Consider the following 27,699-nt stretch of genomic DNA (forward strand, 5'->3'; position numbering starts at 1 on the left):
AACCATTGCCGCGTCTTCCAAAAAAGACAGATTTACATTTTCACTGTTAGCCCCACTGAGCACGAACGTACTTATTTAATTAATCGAAGCCGAGCAGCTTGGTGCGGAGGAAAATAATTTTCTAAAAGGTATGAGGGCTAAAATTAGATTACATGCTGATAGCTTACAGGTTTGGGAGCCACTGGAGCTGTTAGATCAACCACGTCATGTATTTTGAAGGAGTTGGATTTAGAGGCTGTCAAATCTATAACACCTGAAAATAATCGAATGTAAAAAGTGTTCAGTCAGCAGTAAACGAGAAGAAACTAGTTTCAAATCATTGGCATGTTGGGTAGACATTAAGAAAAGAATCATTAATACAAAAATCAACTGACATAACATTTCGAACTCACCATCATCACTGGAATCTTTCTTGTCGACCCTTCTCCTTTTTCTGTTTTTATCACCATCATCAGCCATCACTCCTAGGGCTCCTAGTAGAGTTTAACTGTTCATGGATAGCAAAACAAACAAGCTGTACTATCAATTTCAAAATTATGTTTCACAAATGTCCTTGGAAGATTGCTGTTTGATAAATGTATTCTCAAATTATAATCAAATACATAATTAATCAAATACCTAATGTTATAATTTTGGTACGCTAACTATCAATGATCTTGGTTATGAACACATCAATAGTCTTTGGGTGCTCTACAATAAAATAAATTAAAAGCATGGTTTTTTTTTTTTTTTTTTTAAGAGAGGCTGGGCCTGGTTGGCCCACGAGAGGATAGCATATGGATGCTTTGCCTACCTCTGGGGTATGGCAGTCCTGTGGGAGGATGCCAGTGGAATCAAGATGTGTAATCACGGATGATGGTAAGTGTTGTGGGGTGTGTTATAGATAAACGGTTAAGTGGTGGTTGAGTGTGGAAGAGAGGGGCGAAACAAGACGGCGTTAAAGTAGTCGCTATGTTACACCTGTCTGGTCCAACTCCTCCGGCACCACTAAGCGTTTAGTGTGGTTTGTAAAGTTGACAATGGTGGAGATGTGTTGGTTGTCGAATATGTCATTGACAGAGAGGTAGTAGTCCCGGAAATATTGACCTCTTATTTGGGCAATAGCCGGGCACTGTCCGAGAAAGTGTGAGACAGTCTCCTCTCCGTCGCCGCATTTAGGACAAGCACTTGTGTCTGATTTGTGAATGGTGTGTAGGTGTTTGTTGAGGCCACAATGTCCCGTGATGAGGTGCACTGCAGTTCTGTAATTTTGTCTGTTGTTACTGAGTGTAGTGTTGAGATTTTTGATGATGTTGATGTTTTTATGTCCAAGTGTCAGTTTAGTGTGTCTGGGATCATTAGTAATCCATGATTCTTGATTAAGTTTTGTGACTTTGTCGTTGATCGTTGTCAGCTCCAGGAGTGGTGACCGTGAAGCGTCGTTCAAGCATCATGGTTGGTATAGATAGCTCTCTCTGCTTTGGGTGGTATGTTGAGGTCTACCATGAATTGTTTGTTGATAGTGGTGTGAGTTGTGATGGTACCTTTTCTGGGGGCGATAGTTTCGAGGGTTAGGCTTCCATATGCTTGAAGCCTGGCTGTGCCCTTTGCTGCTTCACCTCTCAGGAAAAGTATGATATCTGGAGTGTTGGTGTGGTGGTTCAGTGCGATGAAGGGAGTACTAGGCATGGCACCAGACATCATTCTCAATGCCAATGCCTGAACTCGTTTGAACTTCCTCGCGTTGGTGTCTGTTTGGGTTGCCCTAATCCATATACTACAGCAGTATGATAGAATAGGTCTGATGACAGCAGTGTACATCCATTTGCATGTTTTAGGGCTCATACCCCAAGTGGGGCCGACAGCTCTTCTACATTGCATAAGGGATGCCGTAGCTTTTTTGGTGGTGTTGGTGATATGTTCATTGAAATTGAGCTTGCTGTCGAGGGTCACTCCTAGGAATTTGTCAGATTTGGATAGACCTATAGTGGTGTTACCCACCACCACAGGTCTAAGTGTCCATTTCTTATTCCAGGTAAACATGACTATTTGTGTTTTGAGTGCGCTTATGGATAGATCTTTGGTTTGACACCATTTTTCTATTGTGTTGATGGTTTTGCGTGTTCTGTTCCAGATGATGTCTAAATCATTCCCCTCCGCTAGAGAAAGCAGATCATCTGCAAAAGCTTGCAGATAACCTGGTATGTCTCTTGCGGTGTAGGCCAGGAGATCATCGACTACCAGGTTCCAAAGGAAAGGGGAAAGGATGCCACCTTGGGGGCACCCTCTCCGGATCCGAACCCTTTTCGACTTATCCTTATGATTTAATGTGATGAATCTGTTAGTTACCATGTTGATAATCCATTGTGCTGTGGCCGGGTCCACTTTCGTGGTCTTGATAGCGTCAGAAATAGCCTTGAAAGAGACATTATCAAAAGCTCCCTCTATATCTAGAAAGACTCCTAAGACATATCCCTTCTTAGCTATCCTGCGCTCGATGGTGTGAGTAACTTTATGAAGGGCTGCTTCGGTTGAACATCCCTTCTTAAAGCCAAATTGTCGTTTGTTGATGTCTTTAGCGATATTGAGGTCGTGTTGCATATGCCATAGTATCACCTTCTCCTGTAGTTTTAACATCACAGGAGAAAGGGTGATAGTGCGAAATGATTTTGGTTGGTTGTAGTCAGTTTTTCCAGGCTTTGGGAGAAAGATTCCAAGGGATTCTTTCCACAAAGTTGGAATGTGTTGGGTTTCATGATTTTTTGTCATAATGGTTCTGGTGATGTCTTTGATCTGTGTCCAAGCTTTCTGTATGATGATAGGTTTGAGGGTGTCGGGTCCAGCAGCTTTTAACGGATCAAAGGATTTAAGAGCCTCCTCGATTCTGTCTGGGCTGTAGATGGTATTGAGTAAGGTGGTGGTGATTGGTAGAGGTCCAGGTGGAGGCACTGGCGGGTCAGTGACACTATCCTTGAAGTGGGTTTGTGTCATGACCTCCAGTGTCTCCTCTGCATTTTTGGTGATGTCTCCGTTTGGTTTGTAAACGGCTTCTAGTGTGTGCTTGTTGTCGTTGCAGGATTTCAGAATCTTGTTCATCCTTCCGGATTCCTTAACAGACTCTGTTTCCTGACAAAAAGTTCTCCAGGCATTACGCTGGGAGTTGGATATAAGTCTGTTGTATTGTTTGTTGCTCTCTCTAAGAGCGAGCCACAGGGCATCAGTTTTCTTTTTTCGGGCTGTAATCAGTTTTTGTCTTATTCCCCTCTGTGCTTCCTCTACTTCTCGAGTTAGCCAGGGGGGTTTGCGGACGGAACTTGAGATGTAAGTAATGGGGCATGCCTCCTCGAAGGCTTCCTTAAGTGCAGTATTGATGATGTCTATATTGTGATCAATTTCGGTCGTAGTGTTGATTTGTGTGTTGTTAAGGTTGGGGTTATTCGATAGGATCTCATCAAATCTGTCCCAGTCAGTGTTTTTGACTAGTCGGATCTGTTTGGGTTCCTTCTTTGGCCCTGTAGTTATGTCGAACATAATATAGCGATGGTCAGAGTTGGAGTAGAGGTCACTAACATGCCAATTGCTAATGAGGTCTCCTCCCAACTGGTTTGTTATTGTAAGATCGATAATTGAATTGTGGCCTCGAGAGTTGAGGAAGGTTGGGGATGATCCTTTGTTGGCACATGACAGCCCTAGGGAGGAGAGAAAGTCAAGTAGCTCCTCTCCCCTCGTATTGCATGTCTTGTTCCCCCAAAGGGTGTGATGGGAATTCGTGTCCGACCCTATAATGAGCGGGATGTTGTTATCATTAGCATATTTTGCTAGAGGTGATGTTTCTTGTGGCGGTACCGGTCCGTTTATATCCATGTATGAAGCTGCCAGAATGAGTTCTGTCGAGCTGAGTTGGATTTTAACGGCCACTTGATCGGGTGTTGTGAATTGTGTAAGTTCCCAACATTTAGCTGTCAGGTTTTTGTGCAGTACAATTGCGGCACGGGGTCTTTTATCCCCGATTTTGTAGTAGAAGTTGGACAGATCTTTATTTATAGGTGGTATGATATTTTTGTTATTCGAGTACGGTTCAGTAGCAAGAATGACTGGATTTTTCCTGCCATGTATGTTGGCTAGGAGGGTTTTCCATGCATTAAACTTGCGTTTGAGGTTAATCTGAGTAATAGAATAAGAATCAAAGCAATTCTTACCTTTTTTTTTAGTAGTCTTTTGACACAGTCTGCCCCTCTGTGTCTTATTGTGTCGTTTTTTGTTTTTGTTTTTGTTGTTGTTAGTGTTGTTGTTGTTGTTGTTGTGTTGAGTGTTGATGTTGGTGTTGCTATGGGTGGTGTTATTAGGGGGGATATTGTTGGTCTGGGGAACAGTAGTTGAAGCGACTGATACTCCTCCATCATGCAAGGTCCTAGGACCTGTTACGACGGAAGGTGCGGTTGCGGGGGGCCTCCCTGAGGCATGGTGATCGTAGCATGGTGATCGTAGCATTACAATAAAATCAAAGATCATACGACAACCTTAAACAAAGTATGGTCAATAATGTTCCTGATGGAGATGGCCTCTAGCGAGCCTGTATCTTTCGGAGAACTTATCAAATATGCAAACAGCTGTCTGTGTCAAAACATAGTGGTGTTACCCCCAAAATTGCATGGTAGTGAGGGGCCAAATCCATCTAGGAACAGTATGAGTAATAAATATGAAAACATGCAAATATTTGAAATACCAGAGCACCAATTCCTTCTGCGACAATATTTCAGTACAGTATAATATCAAGCAGCAACAGAAACAATTAAAATTCACCCTAGGATTAAAATCACTTCAGCCTACCATACTCCGTTTTCGGCCCCTTAATCTTACTTCCCGCAACTTGGTGACCACAGCTTTCTGAGCCCGAGCTACGCTGCAATAACCCGCTAATATCTTATCAAACAAGTCTTGAGAATTGGGATGGGTACTAAGAAACGCCTTCTCCAACACATACAAATCCACTCCTTTGTCCTCAACCAACGAGGAGTTGATACTCAGTCCAAAGTCTATCATAACACAGTCGTACTTGTCTATTCTCTTCATTACTAAGATGTTGGAGGTGGTCAAGTCACCGTGTATAATGTCTCCGTTGTGGAGCAGGCCTATAGTGTAACCAACGTTGTAGCACAGGTCTTCTAGAATAGTTCGCTCTCCACGGGCACTGCAAATTAAAATGCAATAGATTTACTCACAAAATGATGTATTTAAAATTTAAATTATAATCACAGAATAACTACAATATTATTTTCCTCGTGGCACTTCAAATCAATCCTTCGCTAAACCTCCCAACCAATGTGGAGGGCGGGGAGTTAAAAGCCTCTACAACACATACCAACAATACTTACACGTGTTCGTCTATGAAGTCCTTGAGAACTACAGTGTGTTTCATGTACTCCATGTAAATAGTGTTGGTTTTGTGATCCACGTAGTACACAGTAGGAGTTCTGATTCCCAAACTTCTGCATTTGCTTAACGAGCGACACTGCGATCATTGTATCATTAACATGGGGTGGGATTTTTACTAAACTATACCTAGCCCTTACTGCAGGAAACACAGGTCCAAAAGAGATGCTTGTAATTGTAACTGTCACTGAATAAAATAGGAGAAATGTAACCTTGCTAAAATTACCTCCTGAGTAAGTCTCTTGTTGGTAAGTTTCTCATCAAGTACAGGGTGTCTGTAGGCTTTCTTAAATCTTTCTTTCTTAAGACAAGGTTTCCCGAGAAAGGTTGTTTCAAACAGTCGACCCTCAGCACCTTGACTAACCAGTTGCAGTGTAGCCATTGTAACTTAATTCATTAATCAGGGTTTATTAGTAAATCAATCGATAAATATATGATTGGGTAATGAATTTACCGACGGCCAAATTTTGATCTGATCTCTCAATTCTATGTGAACTGGGATATGACTCATTCGAGGAATAAATCAAATGAAACGAAAATATTTTTCCCCAGGTTCCTTAAATCAAATTAGATTGAATGATGGAAATAATAATCAAAACAAAAAAAGCAAAAAAATCCACCCAATAAAACAAAACAAAAAAGCTCTACTTTTTCTTCTTATTCACATTTTCAGATTTTCCATTCGCAATTTCTCTGTCCCTCTCAGGAGTCCACCGTTTCAGTAAAACAAGTGTCACAGCAGAATTAGCCACACAATCAAGCTGACTCCTATCAGCAGCACTCTCAAAGTTAACGTAAGCCAGCACGCATTCCTTAGCTACTGACTCACTGACCCTCCGCAATGTATTGATCTCTGTCCACAGAGGTTCATCACTAATCACCACCTTCACAACATACGCTGCGTGGGCAGTGTTAGGATCTCCTGAATACAACATGAAATCTCCTCCGTACTTTATACCAGATCGAACTGTATACTTTTTGTCCCGAAAATGCCGGTAAACAATGAATTTGTGACAAAAACTTGGATCGTGGCCAAGCCAAATATTCCAAAGAACCTCCTTCTGTAAAACCTGTTGATTATCCTGAACCAAGACTAAAGCTTCCATGTAAACTAAATACAGCGCTTCACAGGGCGAAAGTATGAGATGTTCTGAACCATCCATCAGACCCGCTGGTGTACCTTTAGACAGTGATCCTTTACCATAGCATCCTGAAATATATATGCTAGCAGCGTCATGAGGATTTGTTATGATAACGTTACCAGGAGCCTCACTGGATAAAGTCCCCCTAACACCATATGCAAGCTGTGTCACAGATCGGGGTAAGATCTTCCTTCTCTTATTGGTTTTTGTTTTAGATAATGAGCTCACTTGGGTAAGGGGTATGTTTTCACATTCTGTTGAGATCGCCACTTTTAGATCATTGACTGAAGACATTTTTCTAGTGTTGCAGCAGGGATGTGAACCTGTAAAGGGCATTTTCCATGATGTATTTTTAAATATTTGAAGTGAAAGGATTCTATTATTATTATTATATATGAAACACTATTACCGACAGTGAAATTCTGCTCATGCTGTATTTATATTCAAAGTAAACATCAAACTGTCTGTCCAAAACTGAAGGGCTACAATAACCGTAAAATTGTATGTAATAATGTAATCTACAACTTTAACTTGTGATTTAGTTACATATCAAACAGTGTAACTACAGATAAAACAGTGCCAGTACAGAAGATACAACTTTTTAATGGAACTATTTCTAGTCGGTGGGAGAGATCGATAAACTGTCTAATCGCATCTAAAGTGAGAATAGAGTGTTCTCAATCCCAAACTTAAAATAAGTCGGATATACTTTCAAGTTACTAATTTATCTCAGATTTTCTCATTCAAAAAGATTTAAAACAAAGTGCTAATCCCTCCATTAAACGATTTCAAATGTTGTTCAACGTGTGTATCGAGGTGGTCTTTTCTAGAAGACTCATAATCACAAAGCTCACACCTGTACGCTCTCTCCGAAGAGTGAGTTCGTTTGTGTCGTTTTATATCAGCAGTATTGCTGGCTCTATATTCGCACGAATCACACTGAAAAGGTCGTTCACCGGTGTGCTTGCGAATGTGAATTACAAGGAGTTCATTCCTGGTGGTTGCGTATTCACAAACTTCACATTTGAACGGTCTCTCGTTTGTGTGGGTTCTAATGTGCTTTCTTAAAGTGCTCAGCTGACCCGCTTTGTACTCACAAACGTTACACTGAAAGGGCCGTTCTCCAGTGTGCTTCCTTACGTGGACTACAAGTGTTTGTTTCTGTCTGGAAGCATAATCGCAATGATCACATTTAAAAGGCTTTTCATCGCTGTGAATAGTCAGATGCCGTTTAAGAGTCTTCATATGCCCTGATTTGTACTCGCAGAACATGCATCTGTAGGGGCGTTCCCCTGTGTGGGTGCGGGAGTGCTCTTTTAGGTACTCTTTTCTGGTAGTAGTGTAGACACATTGCTCACATTTAAAAGGTCTAGCATGTTTGTGAACCGTCATATTATGAACCTTCAGGTGCTTCTTTTTATCTACTTCATACTCACACAAACTACAATGATAAGTTTTAATCGGACGGGGGATTTTGGGCATTTTCTTTTTACTGGTACCCCTCTCATTTAGTGGTACCCCTCTCTTTTTACTGGTACCCCTCTCATTTTCAGAAGTGATGTGAGCGGAGTTATTGGAAACGGCGACGTTTTCCTCGATCTCTGAAGGTTCTAGTTTTATTGTAATCTCGTCAACTGATACAGATGCCATGACATGATCTGAAATTAGGATGTTAGTTTGTAAGATTAGTAGCACTCACAATATTATATACATTTATTGAAGTGAGTTAAAGCTGCATTTAAAAACTAGGGTGGAACTTCCTATCATTTTCATTTTAGGAAACTGTTGCAAGAATACAATAGTCGTTCGCTTTTTAAAAATATTTAGACAATTTCTCAAGGTCACAAAATAATCAAGATACAGAATATAAAGCGAAAAATTATAAATATCATCAAAAAAATATTACAAGACATGTGTGAAATAACTATATCGAAATTTTAACCATGGCAATCACCAAACAACATTCCAATAGCAACAGTTTTGTAATTTTCAAAAACTGCAGAGAATTCAATTCATAGCACAGCCTGAATATGCATTGGCTTACTACAATACGGGCACTCCCCGAACACAGTCCCAAAACTGTGTCTCACATCTGGTAATCCCCTAAACCACTCAACCAAACAGTCCACGTGATACAACTGCTTACACGTTTCATTGTTACAACTTACTTCCGGTATCTGGTCCATCATTTCATAGCAATAGCACACCCCACATTCAATAGAAATCGCACTGTTCTCCTCAGTTGGCTTACTGGGAAGTTCCAGATCTGAAATTGTGGCTAGATTCTCCACCATTCCCAGAGCAGGGTCCCACTCATCCGCTTTTTCATCCAGGAGATTCTGAAAAGGCTGTATAGACTTAGCTGAGCCCAGAAACCGGCACCTCGGCAACGTAGTGGGCTGAGAAGGATCAAGTGTAACTATCAGGGATACATCTCCTTTCAGGACAATTCTACGATGAACAGCACCACGAGTGTATGGTTCAGGTTCAATAACCCAGCAATTAGAATCAATGTCATCCAGAATGTCCCACAGTACCTGGTACTGACTTATAACTTCTCTGAAAGTCCTCAAAACTTCCTGACATGACCACGTATCTGATATTATGAGCTCTTGTGGAAGGTCGCATGTTAATGTGGGAGTTTTTGAGTCCAACTGAATGGCAACGTGGTGTTCTCTGTTACTTTCGTCAGTGTGCCTCAAGATGACCTGCTTGAAGTCTTGGTCTATTGATTTAACACAGTCTGATGGTAGATTTGCGACTTGTTTGATGAGTATCAACAAGTGTTTACTATCCGTGGGACTAACTAGGATATCCTCTAGAAAAGTGACCAAGTTTGCAACAAAAGATTCCAATGTTGCCGAATTTTCTACAATCTTTGCAAGTTTTGAAGGATATTTGTCGAATTCTAACTTGAGGTCATCGTCAAAAGTCACTGCAGGAGGCTGACGATTATAGTCAACGGATATAAAATACTCGGAATTATCAGAAAGTTTAATGAAACCGGTAAGAGATTTTTTGGTGAGGGGCACTAGTTGAGGCTGACTGGCTATTGTTACCATTCCACTTTTATGCCAACTCTGTACAGCATGCAAGTAAGCGTTCTAAAATTTGTAAGGCATGACCTCAGACCTTATGTACTTTGGATAGATTAATTTAAATTGTGGATAAATAAAGAAATAAATACGGATCTTGAAATAACATTAATTTTTAATTAGCCGATGTCAAGTTTCTAATATGTGATTTCACGTATGAAATTTTATATAAATACGATTCAGCCAGTCAAGGCTTAAGGGGACATACACCAAAACCTTTTTTGCCGGGACCCGGGATTTGACTTCATATTATGTAAGTATAGACTACAACTGTAAGATATGAGGCATTGAAAAAATTTTTTGAGAGTACGCACTTTCGAAAAAAAAATTATTTTCTTTTTCGAAAATTTTGAAAATTTTGAGAAGTCTGTCGCTGTAATACCGATATTTTAGTCATTTTAAAAGTTTTTTGGCTGATTTTTTTACTGAACTTTACTTACAATCCGGGCAAGAAGCCTCTCAAAGGATTATACAAATATTTAATAAATGACGAAGTTGCAGACTGAACAAGGTCGAAAAATTGAAATTAAAATTGTTGCAAAAAATCAAAGTTCTACATTTTACCAATCACCCAGGTCATGAGATATCGCTTCAAAAATTTTTGTGAGTGTAGCTGATGATCATATCCTACTTTTTTGGAACAGGATTTCTCTCAGTTTTGAGTTTTAAGGCATGAAATGTGGCTTCAAACGACTTAGTAAAATTCATCGTAAAAAAGGGCCAAACGTGTTAGATTTAAGGCTTAAAATGCCTATAACTCAAAAAGTGTCAGTTTTTTTGAAATAATTTTTACATAATCGTAATCACCTTGATAAGACGAATCTTTTAGTACCAAATAGGTGATTTTAGAAGACAAATTGTCTTAAATAATTTTTTAGCTCGAACACAAGGGTCCCTTTCATCAATTTTGTACTAATTGTACACATTTTTTTACAAATTTTGTGTCTTCAAATATTATAAATTTGGTACTAAAAGATTCGTCTTATCAAGATGATTACGATTATGTAAAAATTATTTCAAAAAAACTGACACTTTTTGAGTTATAGGCATTTTAAGCCTTAAATCTAACACGTTTGGCCCTTTTTTACGATGAATTTTACTAAGTCGTTTGAAGCCACATTTCATGCCTTAAAACTCAAAACTGAGAGAAATCCTGTTCCAAAAAGTAGGATATGATCATCAGCTACACTCACAAAAATTTTTGAAGCGATATCTCATGACCTGGGTGATTGGTAAAATGTAGAACTTTGATTTTTTGCAACAATTTTAATTTCAATTTTTCGACCTTGTTCAGTCTGCAACTTCGTCATTTATTAAATATTTGTATAATCCTTTGAGAGGCTTCTTGCCCGGATTGTAAGTAAAGTTCAGTAAAAAAATCAGCCAAAAAACTTTTAAAATGACTAAAATATCGGTATTACAGCGACAGACTTCTCAAAATTTTCAAAATTTTCGAAAAAGAAAATAATTTTTTTTCGAAAGTGCGTACTCTCAAAAATTTTTTTCAATGCCTCAGATCTTACAGTTGTAATCTATACTTACATAATATGAAGTCAAATCCCGGGTCCCGGCAAAAAAGGTTTTGGTGTATGTCCCCTTAATAGTTAGTACACTATTCAAGAATAAAACAATGTTTCGTCACGATAAACAAACATTCTAATAAATAGACTCAACAGGGTAAAAACCGACACGTAAATTACAGAAGGAAGATATCATGGTAAAACTTTCAGTAAAATATATTACCAAGTATGAAAATGTATAAATTTAAGGAATTACGAATTACGAAACCAGGTAAATTTTTTCATATATTTTATCTGCATAACGAACCATACCATGAAACAATCATATTATTAGAGCATTTATAAAACGAGGACTCTACTTTCAACGGGACACTAAGAAAAGCTAAGCCATCTTCTGGAGGTCCCCCTTCTTGAAGGCTCGCTCCACATCATCTCCTCCTCCAATGAACTTGCCGTTAATCCAGACACGGGGTACACTCCGTGCACCGGTCAGCTTCTTGCAGTAGTCCTGTATAGCGTCCATCTCCGACATGTCCTCTATCTCTAATATCTTTGCATCTTTTATTCCTGTGAGTTGGGTTTTTTTTAATTACTCTGATTATTATAAAAGTGTAAACACATGTTGTATTCGTGACAAACAATTTTAACTGTCATAGGATATCGAGTAATCTACAAGTTAATTATAGATATTATGATGATTAAGATATTATGATGGTTACACTCACCAGCTTGGTTGAGGTATTTCTTAGCCTTGGTACAGAAAGGGCAGTAAGTTTTACTGATCACAAACACCTTGTTCTCCTTGATACCACTATCTACAATTTGTTGAGCCATGGTGCTGTGATTTGCAGAACTGCTGGTCGCACCTATCGTGATTCTTGAGCTAGGTTTGATTTAAATCTTATTATATATTGAAATTGGGGTAATACCTTTTGAGATGAAATAATGATGCTTGTACTTGGTTTGCTTATTCAATGAAATCATTGCGACAGGAAAATAAAACTATGAAAATGTTATAAATAATCTATTCTGAAAATATTTCATCTCCAGGTTAAAACAAACATTCTATTTGATAATACATTTCATTAGCGCACTAAAATTTACTACTAATTTATATAGCACTTTCTATAAATTAAAAACAAATCACACAAAAACGATACAAAATGAAATAAACATAGCATGATAAATAAATTAAAAGATTGAGATTTATTCAAGAGGGTCAGTACTCAGTAATTCAATCTAGTTGTAGAACTGGCCACCATACAGCAGCTAGATACACAAAGCTAATCCAGATTTATAAGAGGCATCGTATTACAACATTTAATCAAGAACTTTCACCCCGTTCTCATTTAATTGTAACTAATTATAACTTATTATAACTAATTATAACAGTCACTTAAATAAAACAATGCAAGTTATGTTCACAAAGTTCCGTCTTTATACGCTTTCTCTACAGCATCAGCTCCTCCAACTAATTTCTGGTCAATCCAGACTCGCGGTACAGACCGGGCACCAGTCAGCTCCTTACAGTAGTCCTGAATATCAGTACAGTCCTCCCTGCTCTCTATCTCCACCACTGACGCTTCTAGACCTGGATATTTATATGTTTGATATTCGTTGATTATTCGTTATTGATCCTGTGAAATAACTAGACTACACATATTTGACGTAGAGGACATCATAATTAATAATAAATAAATACTAAACATGAACGAAATGATTTACGACCTAAGCTAGGGGGATAAAATATCAAATCCATCAGGACATCAGGTTAAGATTATGATAATAATAAATGAATGATATTCTTCTAATTTTATAATGTAAAAAAATATCAAATGTAAGTTATTGTGATTACATCAAAAATAGTTGAAACCTGCAAATTTGAGGATTGCTTTGGCTTTCAAACAGAAAGGGCAGTACACTTTACTGATCACAAATACTTTGTTATCTCTTATTCCATTATCAACCAATGCCTTTGCAGCTTGCGAATAGGTCCTGAAATGTAATTATTGTACTTAAAGCTAAAAATGGATTTCAGATTTAGTTAAGAAAGAAAAGGGGGCTATTTACGAAACAAAGAACGAAAAAAAAACGAACAAACCTTGATGTAATATGTAATTGTGTAGATAATCTAAATAAGGAGTGTGTCATTCTAAGAGCCATTCTGCTGGGATATGAAATTTTTATAGACCACTGCTAGGAACTACATATTATTGGGAACCTAGTTTCAATACAATATTGACATATTTACATATAACACTCAATAATGAAATGACGATCAAGATAAGAATATTTTGTAATGGTTCAGACTGTATCGAATGTCTTAGAAGAACGCAAGAAAAAGCACATAATAAAATGTAAAAGATCAAAATAGTATGTCAAACTGTGTTAAAATAAATTAAGATAATAAATAACCCAGTTATTATTGCATATATGGTAGTTACTGTATTAAAACACTCAGCAGCAGGTAGTTTCCCTGGTTTAAAAATAGTTTTCCGATAACCTTATGAAAAGTGTGATAACAGAATTTTACTCTACAATAAGGTTGCAACCTGTGCTTCAGACAAACTGTTTCTGCATTTCCACAACACAGATGATATCTGTTCTGGACAATTCTTTTGACAGAACTCTAAATACATTTTCCAATTCTTAGTTGTATTGAAATGCGTGGTCAGGAGATTAAATGAGCGGCAGACTTGTTCCACATTTGTCCCATCCACCATTTCGTAATTCAACATGGCAACAACAGCATTTTCGGGTACAGTGTGCAAGTTTTGAAGATCTTTAAATACTTTTCTAGCATTCTCCAACCCAGATGATGTGCAGACATACTGTAGATATTGGGTAATAAGAGGGGAAGCAAAGGTCTCCTTCATAACTTCATCCCATTTTGCTCTGCATTTGGCTGGGTCAGTAAAGGACAAATTGGTGAGATATTCAGATAGTATGTCAGGATCGTCTGGTAGAGCAGAGAGTGCATCTTCTAGGTCTTTGCTGGGATCATCTGAGAGATTAAGAATCTTGTAGAGCCATAAAGATTTAATCTTTGGGTATCTCTTTAGAGCAACGTCATATATTCTGGGGAGAAAATCGGCTAAATTGTTTGCAATCATCTTATCTCCAAGAAAGATTACTGTATCTGGGCTGCCAATTGAAAGTTCATCAAGGCTTTTGTTCATAAATTCCATCATCATTTGTCGTATATCTCCAAGCTTCTCGGTGAACGTGATCATGAACAAAACTATATCTTTTAGACATTCAAATGTTTGAATTGTGTTGTATGCTGTCTGTAAGATACTTTGGGCTTTAGCAACATCTTTAGTGACTACGAATTCAGCTAGGCAGACCCACAAAGATGAATTGTCGGGAGATTGTTTTAGGGCAGCTTCAAACAAGAATTTCATGAGCTCATCTCCATTAAATTCTAACTTTCCGACAACATCAGTAAATCCAGACAGAGTTTGAGAAGTCAGATTAATGGAACTGAGAGCATTTTTGAACACAATCCTTGCAGTCTTGAAGTTCATAAAATCATCCGTGGCTGCAAGAGCAGAAGGTTTATCACATGCATCCATGATTTGTCTGCGTTTTTGAAGTTTTTCAACATGTAAAACTTCAAGGCGGAAATATTCTGTCCACAATTCAGCAGAGTCTGAATTAAACTTTAACGCTTGCAGAAAAATCGATCGTGCAGCTGATATATTCTTATTCACCTCCATCTCATTTTTGGAACTCATAATCCATAACTGAACACAATTGGGGTTTTGTTTCAGGGCTTCAACAAAAGCTAGGCCAAGTGATCGGGTACTTGAAACCTGTTTGCAGTATTGAATGTATCGAATCCAAAGAGGCACATCACTCTTGTATTTTCTCAGACATTTCTGAAAAATGAAATGAATACGCTGCAAGCTTCTATATCTGGCTCCCTCACTGACATCATTTAAACCAAGTTGGAGGATTCTTGATTGCTTAAGTTTTTCAAGCTTGAGCTCAAAATCAATGAATCGAAGAAAATCCTGTTTCTTTGAAATGCGCCGTCGCATTTTATACTCAAAGTCTGTTCTAGTTTTAATAACTGATTTTCCCTCAACTGATGACAAAACACCTAGTTGCTGAAGTTCGTAAACCTCAGGCAACATCTCTTCGATATGACTTTGAACAACTTCAGCCATCTTGGTTTTTGGTCTACCCTAGAATGTATGGATGGTTTAAATTATAACACAATATTTTAAAATATACATAGTTTCAAATAATAGGAAAACAGTCATATACAATATTAGATTAGTGTCTGGACATAACAGTTACACACAGGGCCTCATGTATGTAATGTGTCACAGGCGACAGCAAACAAAAACGGAAACTTATAAAATTGGTGAAATAAGACACCACACGAGTACAATCTCAGCCGCGCAGCGCAGTGTAATGGCACTAGCAGTCGATAGTTAAAATTGCAGGTTGTCCTGGACAACCTAGGACAACTTGATCATATAGATTAAGAGTACGTTGATGTGCTTTGTACTTGTTTGCAATTAACTGAGTGTTAAAACTGCGCGGCGCGGCTGAGTTGTCCGAACGAGAATTGAACACCCGACAACACGATTGATCATGCATGCGCTTACAATCGACCGTTTGAGTAAAATAAAGATCTTTTTCGCGGGGGCGCCAACAGGCAACGTTACACCACTATACAAATGAAGGGCTGGTCTCAAGTTCCCAAGGTGTCTACCACTCTCTGGGCATTTCCCCAGTTTGTTAGCAGAAAAAATTACCAATTATGAGCTTGTTCTACAAAAACAATCTCCTTTACTCATTTCTTTTTACCTTGACAGAATGAAATGGCCATCCCCTAATGCTCTTGTGGTTATGAAGAACATACTGCAATTCATTCACTGACCAGTTTTAGCCATGTTGACGTGTTTTAGCCATGTTCATATCTTATTAGTATTGTCAACGAGTTCTTTAATCTGAAAGAGCTGGACAATTCACATTTTGTGATCCTAAACTGGTCCAGAGATCCAAAATTCATCCAAGTCTACTATGTAATGGAAGTGTAAGTAATGATGAGCTCAAGCTTAGAAGGAAGATCTGTATTTATACGAGTCCCACCCACGCCTAGCTGGGGTATCCAACCCCTATACTAAACGGCCGATGCTCTAGCCATTGGTATGTATGCAGCCTTACTCAGGCCTGTAATAAATGGGGAGACCCTCTTTAGTCTATGGAATAAACGCCATGAGTTGGCACGGAATTTTTTGTGCCTGAGTTTGATAAATTGGGTACCAAAAGTTACCTCTAACTGTAAATAATAACAAAAAACACAGCCGATTTTCTTTTATGGATGACCCTTCAATTTCCCAATCACGATCCGTAATGGCGTATTTTGGTTGACGATGTCAACCCATCGAGATCGTTGTTCTGCGAAGCAGAGCAACGATCGACGATGCATCGACGATGCATTCGATGCGAAGCAAGAATGCTAGTTCGCGCGGAGCGTCGAAGCGGCGAAGTCCTCCAATGGCGTATTTTATTGTATTCCATATAACCTGGGCACCTCAGGTTATACTGTTTAAGCAAAAAGATATGGCGAAGTTACAGGCCGAGCTTAAAACTTATTGTTTTATTGAATGCTAACTGCAAAATAATATAAATAGTAGCAAGACCCAATATAAAAACAACCTTTCAAAAACTCAATATATTCCCCATCTCAAATATTGGGAGAAACATTTCAAACAGTATACACCATATATGCAATAAATTAAGTCAAGTGATGCAATTGGCGAAGAACAATGTTACATGGGGACCCCAGGCTATTATGTTCAAAACATAACAAATTTGGCGGTATGACAGGCTAAGCGCCTGTTTTAAAATTATTCTGCTCCTGAAATCTTGGCTCTAGTAATTAATAAATGTGATATGTAATTGTTAGATAACAGTGAAACAAATTTATTTTTGGTGAAACAAATTTATAATTTCATCCTTTATTTTACAAATATATTATAATGATATTTATAAGCCTGAGTTTTGAGAATTTTTATTTTAAAATATTCATATTTCTATTTAAAATTCAATTTTATGTATAAATCAATAAATGGTCACCAAAGCCGCGCATTCCTAAAAACAGGAGTAACAAGGATTGACATCTTGAATCAATGTATGTCACGTTAAAACCAACTTCAATTGTAGGTTTATAACTTTTTAGGACGCGCGCCGAGTTGGACTCGTCGACGGTAATATTTTCGGAGTATCACCCGTTAAAACTTCAATCGATGTATTTTCGGACGCTGATTCCGAATCACCCCATGACATAGAGTTTGCTTTAAGTAGAGCCCTCTCGCTTGCAGTAACGCACGACCGCGTGAAAGAAGCGCGTCACGCAGTATAGTCAGTGTAAAAAGCGCCAAGTGCGAGCACAGAACTTTTTTTCTCCGATTTCGATAAATTGGTACCAAAATGTGTGTAAAAATGTGAATAAAATAAATCCACCGTGTAGCAATTTTCGCTAAAAATGCTACACGGCGATTGTTCGCCGCGCGTTGATACATGTTACGTATCACAAATACGCGCGCGAAAAGTGGCATGCAACGTATGTCAAGCCGCGTTTTTTTGGCCTATAACTTTCACATTTTCAGTTATTATCACATACTTAGTATGGCATCGTAATCAGCTCATCGAGACGAAACTTTTAGTACTAATATTTCAAGATTTAAAGGAAAATTATTTTCAAAATTTTTAAATCTGAACAAAAGGGTGAAATTTTGAAAAATTTTTGAAAAATTTGGTGCTTCAGATAGTATAATTTTGGTACCAAAAGTTGCGTCTGACTAAGCGCATTACGATGCTGTAATAATTATTTCAAAATATTTAATATTTTAGGAGTAATAGGCATTTTAAGCAATAAATTACCCATTTTTCGTCCTTTGTACATTCTAGTAATGCACAGGAGGCCCACATATAGCTCGATGTTATTTTGCTACACGGTGAATTTGCATTATTCACACTTAGAGGCAACTTTTGGTACCAGTTTTATCAAAATCAGAGACAAAAAGTTCTGTGCCAACTCATGGCGCTTATTACATAGACTAGTACGCGTAGACACATGGTTATGTGAAACATAAAGTTAAAATGCTCCCCTGACGAGATATTGGCGAAAAACTGTCTCGATCAAGTAACATTACACTCTGTTTAACTTTTAACAGTCTCAGTTGAAAAGTTAAACAGAGTGAGCTCCACAAATCCTAAGTTTCCACCCAAAACATCAAGGCAACTAATTGAAACCCTATTCCTAAGCTTTTTCTACTACCAACAACATAATGAATAAATTTCTTCATTTATTGGACATGTAGTTAGAATGCCAGACTCTAGACTACCGAGGTTTCTGTTGAACTGGAAGCCAAATTATGGAAAGAGGTCAAGGGGCTAAGTTTACAGGTGTTGAAAACATCGACAACGACACAACAGAAGCTTTGGCCACCAACCGAGTACTGCAGTGGAGACATATGTTACGCCGCCAACGCAATGTGTGTGATGCAGGCCACTCCAACGACTAGGAGGAGACTTTACCATGTATGTACATGTAACATTTATTGTAAATAAATAAAAAATTATATTTGAACAATAAATTGTAATAAGATTTATATGCATGTGAAAAGGTAGCTACCATGGCTACCTCGTTTACTTCTTTTAAGGGGGGGGGGGGGGGGGGGGCCAATGTGCAATGTTTCCTGCATCAATCAATGGTATTGTACCACAGGCATAAAATCCCATGGCAGGTGGGTCACCTTGTGTAGTCCCTCCTTCACTAAAAATATGATCATCTCCTCCTGCAATGAACAGTCTAGCAGGCATTCTGTGGGTGTTCATTATGGGCTAGATTGTAGATAAGATGTTTTCTACAATCAAAGTTAAGGGGGGGAGCCAATGGGTATTTTTTGTGAAAAACAAACTAGGACCAGTGACCGAACTTTTGAGGGGGTCCCGGACCCCAACCGCCAAATGGTACCCACGGGGCAGCCACGCCCATATTTGGTCCAAATTAGGGCCAATTTAGCCAAATACCCTGAACATGCCCAAAACCCAGGTTTATGGTGCTCTACTTGCTCTAAAAATTTGGCGGCCAAATTCTGAATTTTGCCATGCACATTTTGGAATTTGGCCGCCAAATTTTGTTGGAGGCCTAAATTAAAAATCGGCTTCCTAAAATAAGGTCGAAATGCGATTTAGAGTCGATTCCGAAAATTTCATGCAAAAATTTTGAAAACTGATTCGCAGTGCTCACATGTCACGGCCTGTACTGCGCGAACGACAGAAATATCTTGCTTCTGAAATTTTGGCTTTAGTAATTAAGAAATGCCTCCAGCTGCACCTAAGAATTTCTCAACAACTGTGGCTGTGTGCACGGCGTACTGTATATGTGGTTGAAATTGAAATTTGAATTTATTTATGAATATAACATTATGTATTGATTGTTTTGTGGTAAATACAAATTTTTCTTTCTTAAAAATTTTTTCTTTCTTGATTGAGTTATTTCCAAATTGATGAAATCAATTCCGCGAATATCGCGAACGAAGATACAAGCAATTTTGTTCATTTTTTGGGGTATTTTCGCCTTAGTATCCACATTTAAACAGATATAAAGCTATAACTTACAGAGAATATGTAGTTTAGGCCTACCTTTCATATAAAGTTAGTCTAATCCAAAAATATTGATATTTGACCAATTTATGGGACGAAATCTACCAAATTTGGTGCGTATGCCCAAATATGGGCATATGTGATATGGTTTTTGGCTCGTAACTCATTCATTTTTGTCCAATCTTGATGACATTTCATATACGAGTTCAGGAGACCACCAGCTACAAGTAGAGTACCATAAACCTGGGTTTTGGGCATGTTCAGGGTATTTGGCTAAATTGACCCTAATTTGGACCAAATATGGGCGTGGCTGCCCCGCGGGCACCGTTTGGCGGTTGGGGTCCGGGACACCCTCAAAAGTTCGGTCACTGGTCCTAGTTTGTTGGTCAACTGCTATCTTGAATTCAACTTTCACAAAAAAATACCCACAAAAAGTTCAAGAATGGTGTCGTGATCTTAATCAGTTAAGTGATATAGCATCATGCATCAAGAGAACCTCATATAGCATACAGTGCATACGTGTATGGGCTTAGTAAAAGATGGAACTGTGTGTGCAGAACTACCCCAGGAGTGGCAGATAGGCTTAATCCTCTGGAACAAGTAACACGTGATGAGTTTATCCCAGCTATAATCAACAGACTTTTTAGCTGCACTGATGAACTAAGGAACATAATGGCTCTACCGCCAAGATATGAATGATTAGGTATTCCAGTTATGATGGACATGGCAGATTGAGAGTACTATATTCTCCTGTAAAGCTACAAAACATCTAAAAGAAGCCATTCTCAAGCAGGTAGACAACTACACAGAGGACTGGAAACACAGCAGAACCCAGGAGCTTGAGTCAACACCACTGGCAAAGTTCATGTTCCAACTAGCTGCTGAGAAAGGGGCAAGTGCTTGGTTAACAGCACTACCTTTAAAAGAGTATGGATATCTGATGAATAAACAACAGTTCTCAGATGCAATAGCTCTCAGATATAACCTGAACTTAGAGGATAGCCCTAAGACATGTACGTGTGGCCAGAAATACTCTGCAAACCATGCGCTCATCTGCAAACTTGGTGGGTATGTGTCACTGCGGCACAACTCGTTTAGAGACACCTTTGCAGAACTAATGAGAACTATGAAATACAAGGATGTGCAGACTGAGCCAGTTCTTCTTCCAGTTGATGGTTTAGAGTAACCTCAGGGAACAGTCCTAGGAGACCAAGCTAGGCTGGACATTTCTGCAAGATCGATTTGGAATGCTTCAGAGAGGGCATATTTTGATGTAAGGGTATTCCATGCCCCAGCCCCCTCCAATGCAAGCAAATCGATACCAGCAATGTACCAGTCCCATGAAAATGAGAAAAAACAGTGTTACAATGCAAGGGTTCTGGAAGTACAGAAAGGAAGCTTCACGCCGTTAGTTTTCTCAGCGCCTGGTGGAATTGGTGGTGAAGCTGAAAGACTAGTAAAGAAGATGGCAGTAAGATGGAATACCACACAGGGCAAAAGTATTCAGATGCTGTGGGAATTGGGATACATAAGGAAGCGCCTTCGTTTCGAAATCCTAAGAACAACAGTGATTTATCTACGGGAAGACAGAGGTGCGAGAAAGAACTTTGTTGATATAAATAGTTTAGGTTTGAATTTGGAGCCACAAGGCTGAAGGCCAAGGTCGATTTTCAAATTTGTCTCCCAATATTTGAGATGGGGGACATATTGATTTTTTGAAGGGTTGTTTTTATATAGGGTCATGGTGACAATTATGTGTATATTGTTTGAATAATTTACTTTTAAAAAACATCTAGCCCTAGGAACCTCCTGTATTACATTATAACATACATTGGCCAAACTTAACCCCTCCAAAAGTGTAGTTGTGGCCTTTAATTTTCATTCCCTCATTGACCATATGAATTGGTAGGTTCGTGATCTCATCACTCGAACAAATGCTTTTGACTAACTTATATAATTACTGCAGGGTCAGGTTTCATGACAGATCTGTCGACAAAATGGCCCTTAATCAGGTGAGTGTCCCTACTGACTTTGGAAGACGGCACATTGGAGCTCCAAGTGATGGAGACCTTACCTTCAACCTCGGAGAGGGGGTTAAGACAATAAAAGCTGACTCAAACATTCTGTCCCTGAACAGTCCTGTAATCCATCACTTGACCACAGAACTTCAGCAGACGTGCCTGGAAGCAGATGATTTCAGTAGGGAGGCAGTGGATTGTTTCATCGAGGCTTGCTATACGGGGAAAGTGGAGGCATTGAACCAGGACAACTTCAGAGACGTGAACAAGATGGGTCACGTATTTCAGGTTGACTGGCTGAGTGCCAAATGTAATGAGTACTTTGTAGCATATGTGGAGGGATTGAGTAACTGGTCCGCAAGCTACTTGGATATTTTGTTTGCGGTAAGTGAGGCACTTTATGTAGTGATTGCTATCAAGAAAAATGAGTTCTACGATGTTGCAGTTACGAAGTTGAGCTCCATTTCTACATTTGCTAGGAACAATTTCGTTAAACAGTACCTTCCTGATATCACATCATCTTCTAAACTTCAACTAGATTTTTGTGTGGCTGTAGTTAAATCTGATGTTCAAGTTTTGGCGGAGCTACTGGCAAAGCATCTCAAGGAGAGAGGTTATGGTAGTTTTGGTGAAAACTGCAAATATCTTCTGACTCAAATTGATTTGCAGAATTCTGAGGGAAGAGTTCTTGATATTCACTCGAAATTATTTGCTGTGTTAGAGGATCTAGAAAGTAGCACTGATACTGACCTGAAACTTCTTCGATATCTGTACAAGCAGAATTCTAAGCAGAATTCTAAGCAGATCGAGCAGCTTTCTGAGAAGTCTCACAAAGACTTAACACTTCTTCACTATAAATACGAGCAACTTTCCGATCAGTACAAGCAGTCTGAAAGCAACTCTAAACTGCTCCAAAGTCGGCCTTTACTTAATTCTCTTGGCTTCACATCTCTTCCGATATATTATGATGACCGAATCAATTTGATATTTGAGAAGCTAGCTACAAGTCTTGAAGTAGATTCCATGTATTCATTGTTTGATGCCTTGTGGACTACTATCATTCATCATTGGGATGTTATTCCAACACATGAGGAACTCTTAGCTGTAAAAAAGAAACGAGGTTGGGGTAAGATGAACCGGCGTTACCTTGAAAGGATCTATAAATGTTATCATCGGTCAAGGGATTTGGTTGATATTTTCATGGAATCTGACGAGCTAGTTTCAAGGGAGACTGAATTAAAAACTACTGCTATCTGTGAATATCCTGCCTCTCAGTTTGTAGACCAATTCTTTCTCTGTAACAAGGATATTAGGTTTTCCATCAATGGTGAGCAATTTGTGCTATCAATAACAACTGCACATGATACAGCTGAACAACCAGATAAATTTTGTGCAAAATGGCATTCGTTTGGAAGAAAGTGTCACCTCCAGTTTGCTTTAGAAATCGGAACACTATTCCCAATTACGTGGTTTGGTCAACCGACCTGGAAAAGCACTATAGAAGATGGAGTATCTACTAATGAATGGGAATGGGGAAATGTTTATTTCAGAATCCCCTCGGTCCTTTCCAAATCTAGAGTCAACTCGTATTTTAGTATTGGTTCTTTTATTTGTGGACAGACGGATTGCTGCCGCATAGGTAAAGACAATTTATGCAGACTTGTCGTCTTTGAAATTAATTAGTAATAGTATCAGCGTAAGTTGATACGTTTACTAGTTGATTATACTGTTCTTATACACAAGTAGTCGGCTTAATACTTCCCTCGTAATTTTACGTTAGTCATATTAGTTATTATATATCAGCTACACTATAAGGTCTACCCTATCCTTAGAGTGGTTGATTATCTTTTTTATCTTTGCTCCGTATAGCTGACGTTGCGAGTTGAGCTCCATTTCTACATTTAATAGGAACAATTTCGTTAAACAGTACCTTCCTGATATCACATCATCTACTAAACTTCAACTAGATTTTTGTCTGGCTGTAGTTAAATCTGATGTTCAAGTTTTGGCGGAGCTACTGGCAAAGCATCTCAAGGTGAGAGGTTATGGTAGTTTTGATGAAAACTGCAAATATCTTCTGACTCAAATTGATTTGCAGAATTCTGAGGGAAGAGTTCTTGATATTCACTCGAACTTATTTGCTGTGTTAGAGGATCTAGAAAGTAGCACTGATGCTGATTTTATTTGTATAAAGTACACGCGAAATGCTAAGCAAAGTCAGATCAGTATATTACCAATTCCTCTCAACCACAAAACGTATAGAAAATATTGTGACGTAGTCAGTAGGGTTGCCATTATCAGTACCAAATTTTTTATCGCGATAATCGATAATTTTTTCAAAATTATCGCGATAATATCGGTTATCGGCGATAAATTTGGCAATATAATTGAAGTAATATTTGTATGCACTCTGCATACTTGAATTATGCTCATGTGTTATGTTGCATCTTGTGATGATTACTTTGTTAAAGAATCAATTGCAATATTGCCCTTTTATTTAACAAGCCCATATTTCATACTCATAGACAAAATATGTTCTTAAAGACTTATTGCTTCTAGCAAAATTTAAAAAAGAAATCAGCATATCTCACTTTAGTGAGGAGCCTATTTGAGCATTGCTCGGTTATATGGAGACCAGTCACAAAATCCCAGATAAGCAAGCTGGAGGGCCTCCAAAAGCGTGCTATTAAGTGGATTCTTCACGAGGAGTATATGAGTTATCCACCATCCACATACATTCAAAAATGCAGACAGCTGAAGATTATGCCGATTGAAGACCGCTTTGACTTCTTGGATCTCATCTTCTTCTTTAAAATTGTGAAGCAACATATACCTGTCACTTTACCCTCATATTTGCAACCATTTCAAGGCCACTCAAGGCTCAGAAATAGTCACATGGACTCTCTATGTTTTGTAAGCTCTATCTCACCTCGAGCAAGCTCCAACGCTTTTGCCAAGAATTTCTTCTATAGGACCCACACTAAGTGGAATCACATTCCTCTAGATATCCGTGAGATAGAGAGTATCACTGATTTTAAAAGTAAACTTTCCACTTACATGTGGGGGAAAATTATCCCGGTGGATTCGGACTCTGAACTTGACTATTCAATAGAAACAAATCCGTAAAATAGTTTATTCAAGATTATCTATTCTTGCTGTCTGCATTCACATATTTCTCAATTTCATCTCACAGCACAATATTTTATGAATTGATTGAATGGGTGTGTGATTTTGTTTAAAGTAACTTATTACAATTTTATAAGGGCCCATGCTTGTGCAGGAGCTGCATTTGCACTCAATATCTGTGTTTTGGTGACCCTCAGGTCCTTTGGTTACATACATTTTGTCCGAGACAATTTCAACTTTGACAATCCATGCTTAGAGGACAATATTATATTTAACTAATTCATTGTGTAAACTTGTATGTAATTGACTGATTTGAAAGATTTCAATAAAAAATATGCACGACGTATTTATTTGATAGTATCAGTTTCCTGCCTGTTAGCTGTGAACAGATCTATCTCCCGAGCAAGGGTATCTGTCCTTGCTACCGTAGTCGAATCGCTGCCCTAATGTAGGTCTGATAATTCTTTTGTCAGCGGGATAGGATTGGAATCTGGCATCTGAAGTTGTAGGAGTCCAACGATACGAAGTGAAGGTTCTTTCTCTTGGCATATCGTGTACGTAGCTTATCGAGAAGGGTTCGAGAAAGTGGCGAGTCTTATATTTCAGATATCTTCTAGCTTTACTTGCTGTCAATAAACTAAATAATCACTTCTGCTTGAGCGAGCTTGCTGTCTCTTTTACACAAAGACTCAGTTACAATCTTGAACGGTGCGAGAGTCTTGGTAATGTCTTTAGCTAACTCAGTCTCTTCTACATCCAGTTTTAGATTGCCTAGCTCCAAGTCATCTAAAATTCTGTGCACTGCATAAGTTATCCGGTCATATCTCTCCAACATACTGCACAGCGAGCTCCAACGGGTTTTGTAGTTTCGTTGCAGTCTGAGTTCCTTTTCGTGCAATTCAACAAACAACAATAACTACGTCTGACCATACAACCTCCAAGTTACCTACTAGATGCGATAACGCAACATTTCAATGTTCACTTCCACAAATTCATACACACTACACAGTACACACTACACAGCACGTCAGCAGACCATCACACTGAAAATTATGCTAGCACTGAGTTTTAACTTAACAAACAGAGAAATAGATTCGAAAAATATGTTGAATTTTGGCCATGTTACCCTTTAAATAAACATTTGTTGATTATCGCGATAATTCTCGAAAATTATCGCGATAATCGATAACGATTTTTGGGAAATTATCGCCGATAATTATCGGCCGATAATATCGGTTGGCAACCCTAGTAGTCAGATGGTGAAACAATGTTTGAAAAAATGGCCTCCAGTTCTGAAGTGAATTCAATATATTCGTTTTTTGATGCTCTTTGGTGTTCAGAAATTTGTTACCACAGTTCAAAGCCTTTACTCCGTATTATGCTAGAGGAGAGGAGAAACCAGAATTAATACAACAGACCGTAGCTGTGAAGGAGGAAAGAGGATGGGGTAAGATAAACCACGATTACCTGAGAGGATATATACTGGATTCAGTAGGACAAGAGGATATGGTCAAAAGTTTCAGAAATACTGAGGAGCTTGTTTCAAGTGAAACAAAGTTAAGAACAACAATTATCTATGAATACTCTGTTTCTGAATTTGGGAAACGAATCTTTAAATTCGCAATGACAGTGATATTCGATTTATCGTCAATGGAGAGCAATTCATGCTGTCTATAACAGCTGCAAAATATACTGAGGCGGACAAGTTCAGTGCGAAATGGTACTCACTAGGTAGGAAGTGCAAACTTCATTTTGCTTTAGAAGCAAAAGTTTCTTATCTATCTGAAGAATGGAGACTATTCCCCATCACCTGGTTTGGTGCTCCTAGCTGTGGTATCACTGATAGGTATTGGAACTGACTGGGGAATATGCGGTTTCATGAGCAAGCTAGAGATATGCCTGGGACGACGGGCGATTTGGGCGGAGTGATACTATTGTCAGATGGGAAAAGATTTGTTTTACAAAAGAAGGGTACAGATCAACAGAAGAGGAGGATAACTTTAAAATCCTTGATGATGCGTTGTGCAGGCTTGTAGCATTTGAAATCAATTAGTTCCCTCAACGAACACCTCTTGATAGAACTTTGAATAACAACTCTCGATGGTTTGTATTACTTAATCTTACGAGTTACGACATACTTCTATAAACTCAATCTCTGCTTTGTGTTTCACCTCCTTCCATGCCTCATTTAAAAATTTCTTCAGATATTTCTCATCTTTTTATGACCCTGTCATTCACCCAGTCTTCAACCTTGTTCACCTTGTTTTGCTAAAACATGTTATATCAATTATTCTTACATTTGATCGAAAAAAGATTGGTTTTACTTTAGTATCAAAATTTCGCCTGTATTCTAAAATCGTTTTAATTTTATAAAATTCTGCCGCTCTTGTGTTGAAAAAAGCCTTGTGTTGAAAAAAAGCCTTGTGTTGAAAAAAACCTTTTACCCACAGTTAATGTCAATACTTTACCAGGGTTAGAAGAGTCTTCATAACATGGCCCTCAATAAAGTTCAGGCTGACTTTGGAAGACGCCACATTGGAGATCCTAGTGATGGAGACCTTACTTTCAACCTCGGACAGAACTTCACCAGGTTGAGTGACTGAGTGCTAAATGTAAAGAGTGAAACACCTTGAAAAGAGCCGCTATATGGTAGTTTTTATGAAAATTGTAGATAATATCCTCTAAGCCAAACTGATTTGAAGAGTTCCGAAGGACGAATTTTTGATGTTCATTCCAAATTATTTGCTGTTCTGGA

At 38.5% G+C, this 27,699-nt stretch overlaps 5 protein-coding genes across 8 annotated transcripts in view; 1 reads left to right on the forward strand and 4 right to left on the reverse strand.

The window, feature by feature from the left end:
• Nucleotides 1-27,699, reverse strand: part of LOC134821244 (mucin-2-like) — a 91,311-nt gene that overhangs the window by 52,425 nt on the left and 11,187 nt on the right. For 2 of the 4 annotated variants that reach the window (XM_063831967.1, XM_063831956.1), the window contains exons 2-3: nt 393-470; nt 168-253 (exon numbers count right to left, since the gene is read on the reverse strand). In XM_063831967.1, coding sequence (XP_063688037.1) covers nt 168-253; nt 393-459 — 153 coding nt within the window. In that variant the 5' untranslated portion in view covers nt 460-470. Of the gene's footprint in view, nt 1-167; nt 254-392; nt 484-27,699 lie in introns of those variants that run through there. The other 2 variants (XM_063831950.1, XM_063831974.1) reach the window with 2 other exon arrangements.
• Nucleotides 4,261-5,804, reverse strand: LOC134821268 (EKC/KEOPS complex subunit TP53RK-like). Its single transcript, XM_063831985.1, has 3 exons — nt 5,639-5,804; nt 5,355-5,491; nt 4,261-5,170 (listed from the first exon to the last, which is right to left on the reverse strand). The coding sequence occupies exons 1-3, from the start codon at nt 5,792-5,794 to the stop codon at nt 4,801-4,803; spliced, it is 663 nt and encodes a 220-aa protein (XP_063688055.1). The 5' UTR covers nt 5,795-5,804; the 3' UTR covers nt 4,261-4,800.
• LOC134814228 (E3 ubiquitin-protein ligase FANCL-like) lies at nt 8,417-9,616 on the reverse strand. The gene has a single exon (XM_063822331.1). The coding sequence runs from the start codon at nt 9,614-9,616 to the stop codon at nt 8,567-8,569; it is 1,050 nt and encodes a 349-aa protein (XP_063678401.1). The 3' UTR covers nt 8,417-8,566.
• LOC134821277 (uncharacterized) lies at nt 11,461-27,683 on the reverse strand. Its single transcript, XM_063831997.1, has 3 exons — nt 27,679-27,683; nt 11,895-12,054; nt 11,461-11,736 (listed from the first exon to the last, which is right to left on the reverse strand). The coding sequence occupies exons 2-3, from the start codon at nt 12,001-12,003 to the stop codon at nt 11,552-11,554; spliced, it is 294 nt and encodes a 97-aa protein (XP_063688067.1). The 5' UTR covers nt 12,004-12,054; nt 27,679-27,683; the 3' UTR covers nt 11,461-11,551.
• LOC134814309 (early endosome antigen 1-like) overlaps nt 18,567-27,699 on the forward strand; it is a 71,622-nt gene continuing 62,489 nt past the window's right edge. Inside the window, exons 1-3 of the mRNA XM_063822438.1 lie at nt 18,567-18,647; nt 20,531-20,868; nt 21,767-22,734. Of these exons, the coding sequence (XP_063678508.1) occupies nt 18,567-18,647; nt 20,531-20,868; nt 21,767-22,734 (1,387 nt within the window). The remainder of the gene's footprint in view (nt 18,648-20,530; nt 20,869-21,766; nt 22,735-27,699) is intronic.

This window comes from Bolinopsis microptera, chromosome 1, assembly GCF_026151205.1.
Source record: "Bolinopsis microptera isolate Bmic1 chromosome 1, MBARI_Bmic_1.0, whole genome shotgun sequence".
NCBI lineage: Eukaryota > Metazoa > Ctenophora > Tentaculata > Lobata > Bolinopsidae > Bolinopsis > Bolinopsis microptera.

Excerpts from the sequence above, each read along its gene's own strand:
- LOC134821277 (XM_063831997.1), bottom strand. The coding sequence starts at position 12,003 with ATGGCTCAACAAATTGTAGATAGTGGTATCAAGGAGAACAAGGTGTTT. Across the intron at positions 11,737-11,894 it reads GAAATACCTCAACCAAGCTG|GAATAAAAGATGCAAAGATA; the intron begins GTGAGTGTAACC and ends CCCAACTCACAG.
- LOC134821268 (XM_063831985.1), bottom strand. The coding sequence starts at position 5,794 with ATGGCTACACTGCAACTGGTTAGTCAAGGTGCTGAGGGTCGACTGTTT. Across the intron at positions 5,492-5,638 it reads ACAAGAGACTTACTCAGGAG|TGTCGCTCGTTAAGCAAATG; the intron begins GTAATTTTAGCA and ends CAATGATCGCAG. Across the intron at positions 5,171-5,354 it reads GACTTCATAGACGAACACGT|TGCCCGTGGAGAGCGAACTA; the intron begins GTAAGTATTGTT and ends TTTAATTTGCAG.
- LOC134814228 (XM_063822331.1), bottom strand. The coding sequence starts at position 9,616 with ATGGTAACAATAGCCAGTCAGCCTCAACTAGTGCCCCTCACCAAAAAA.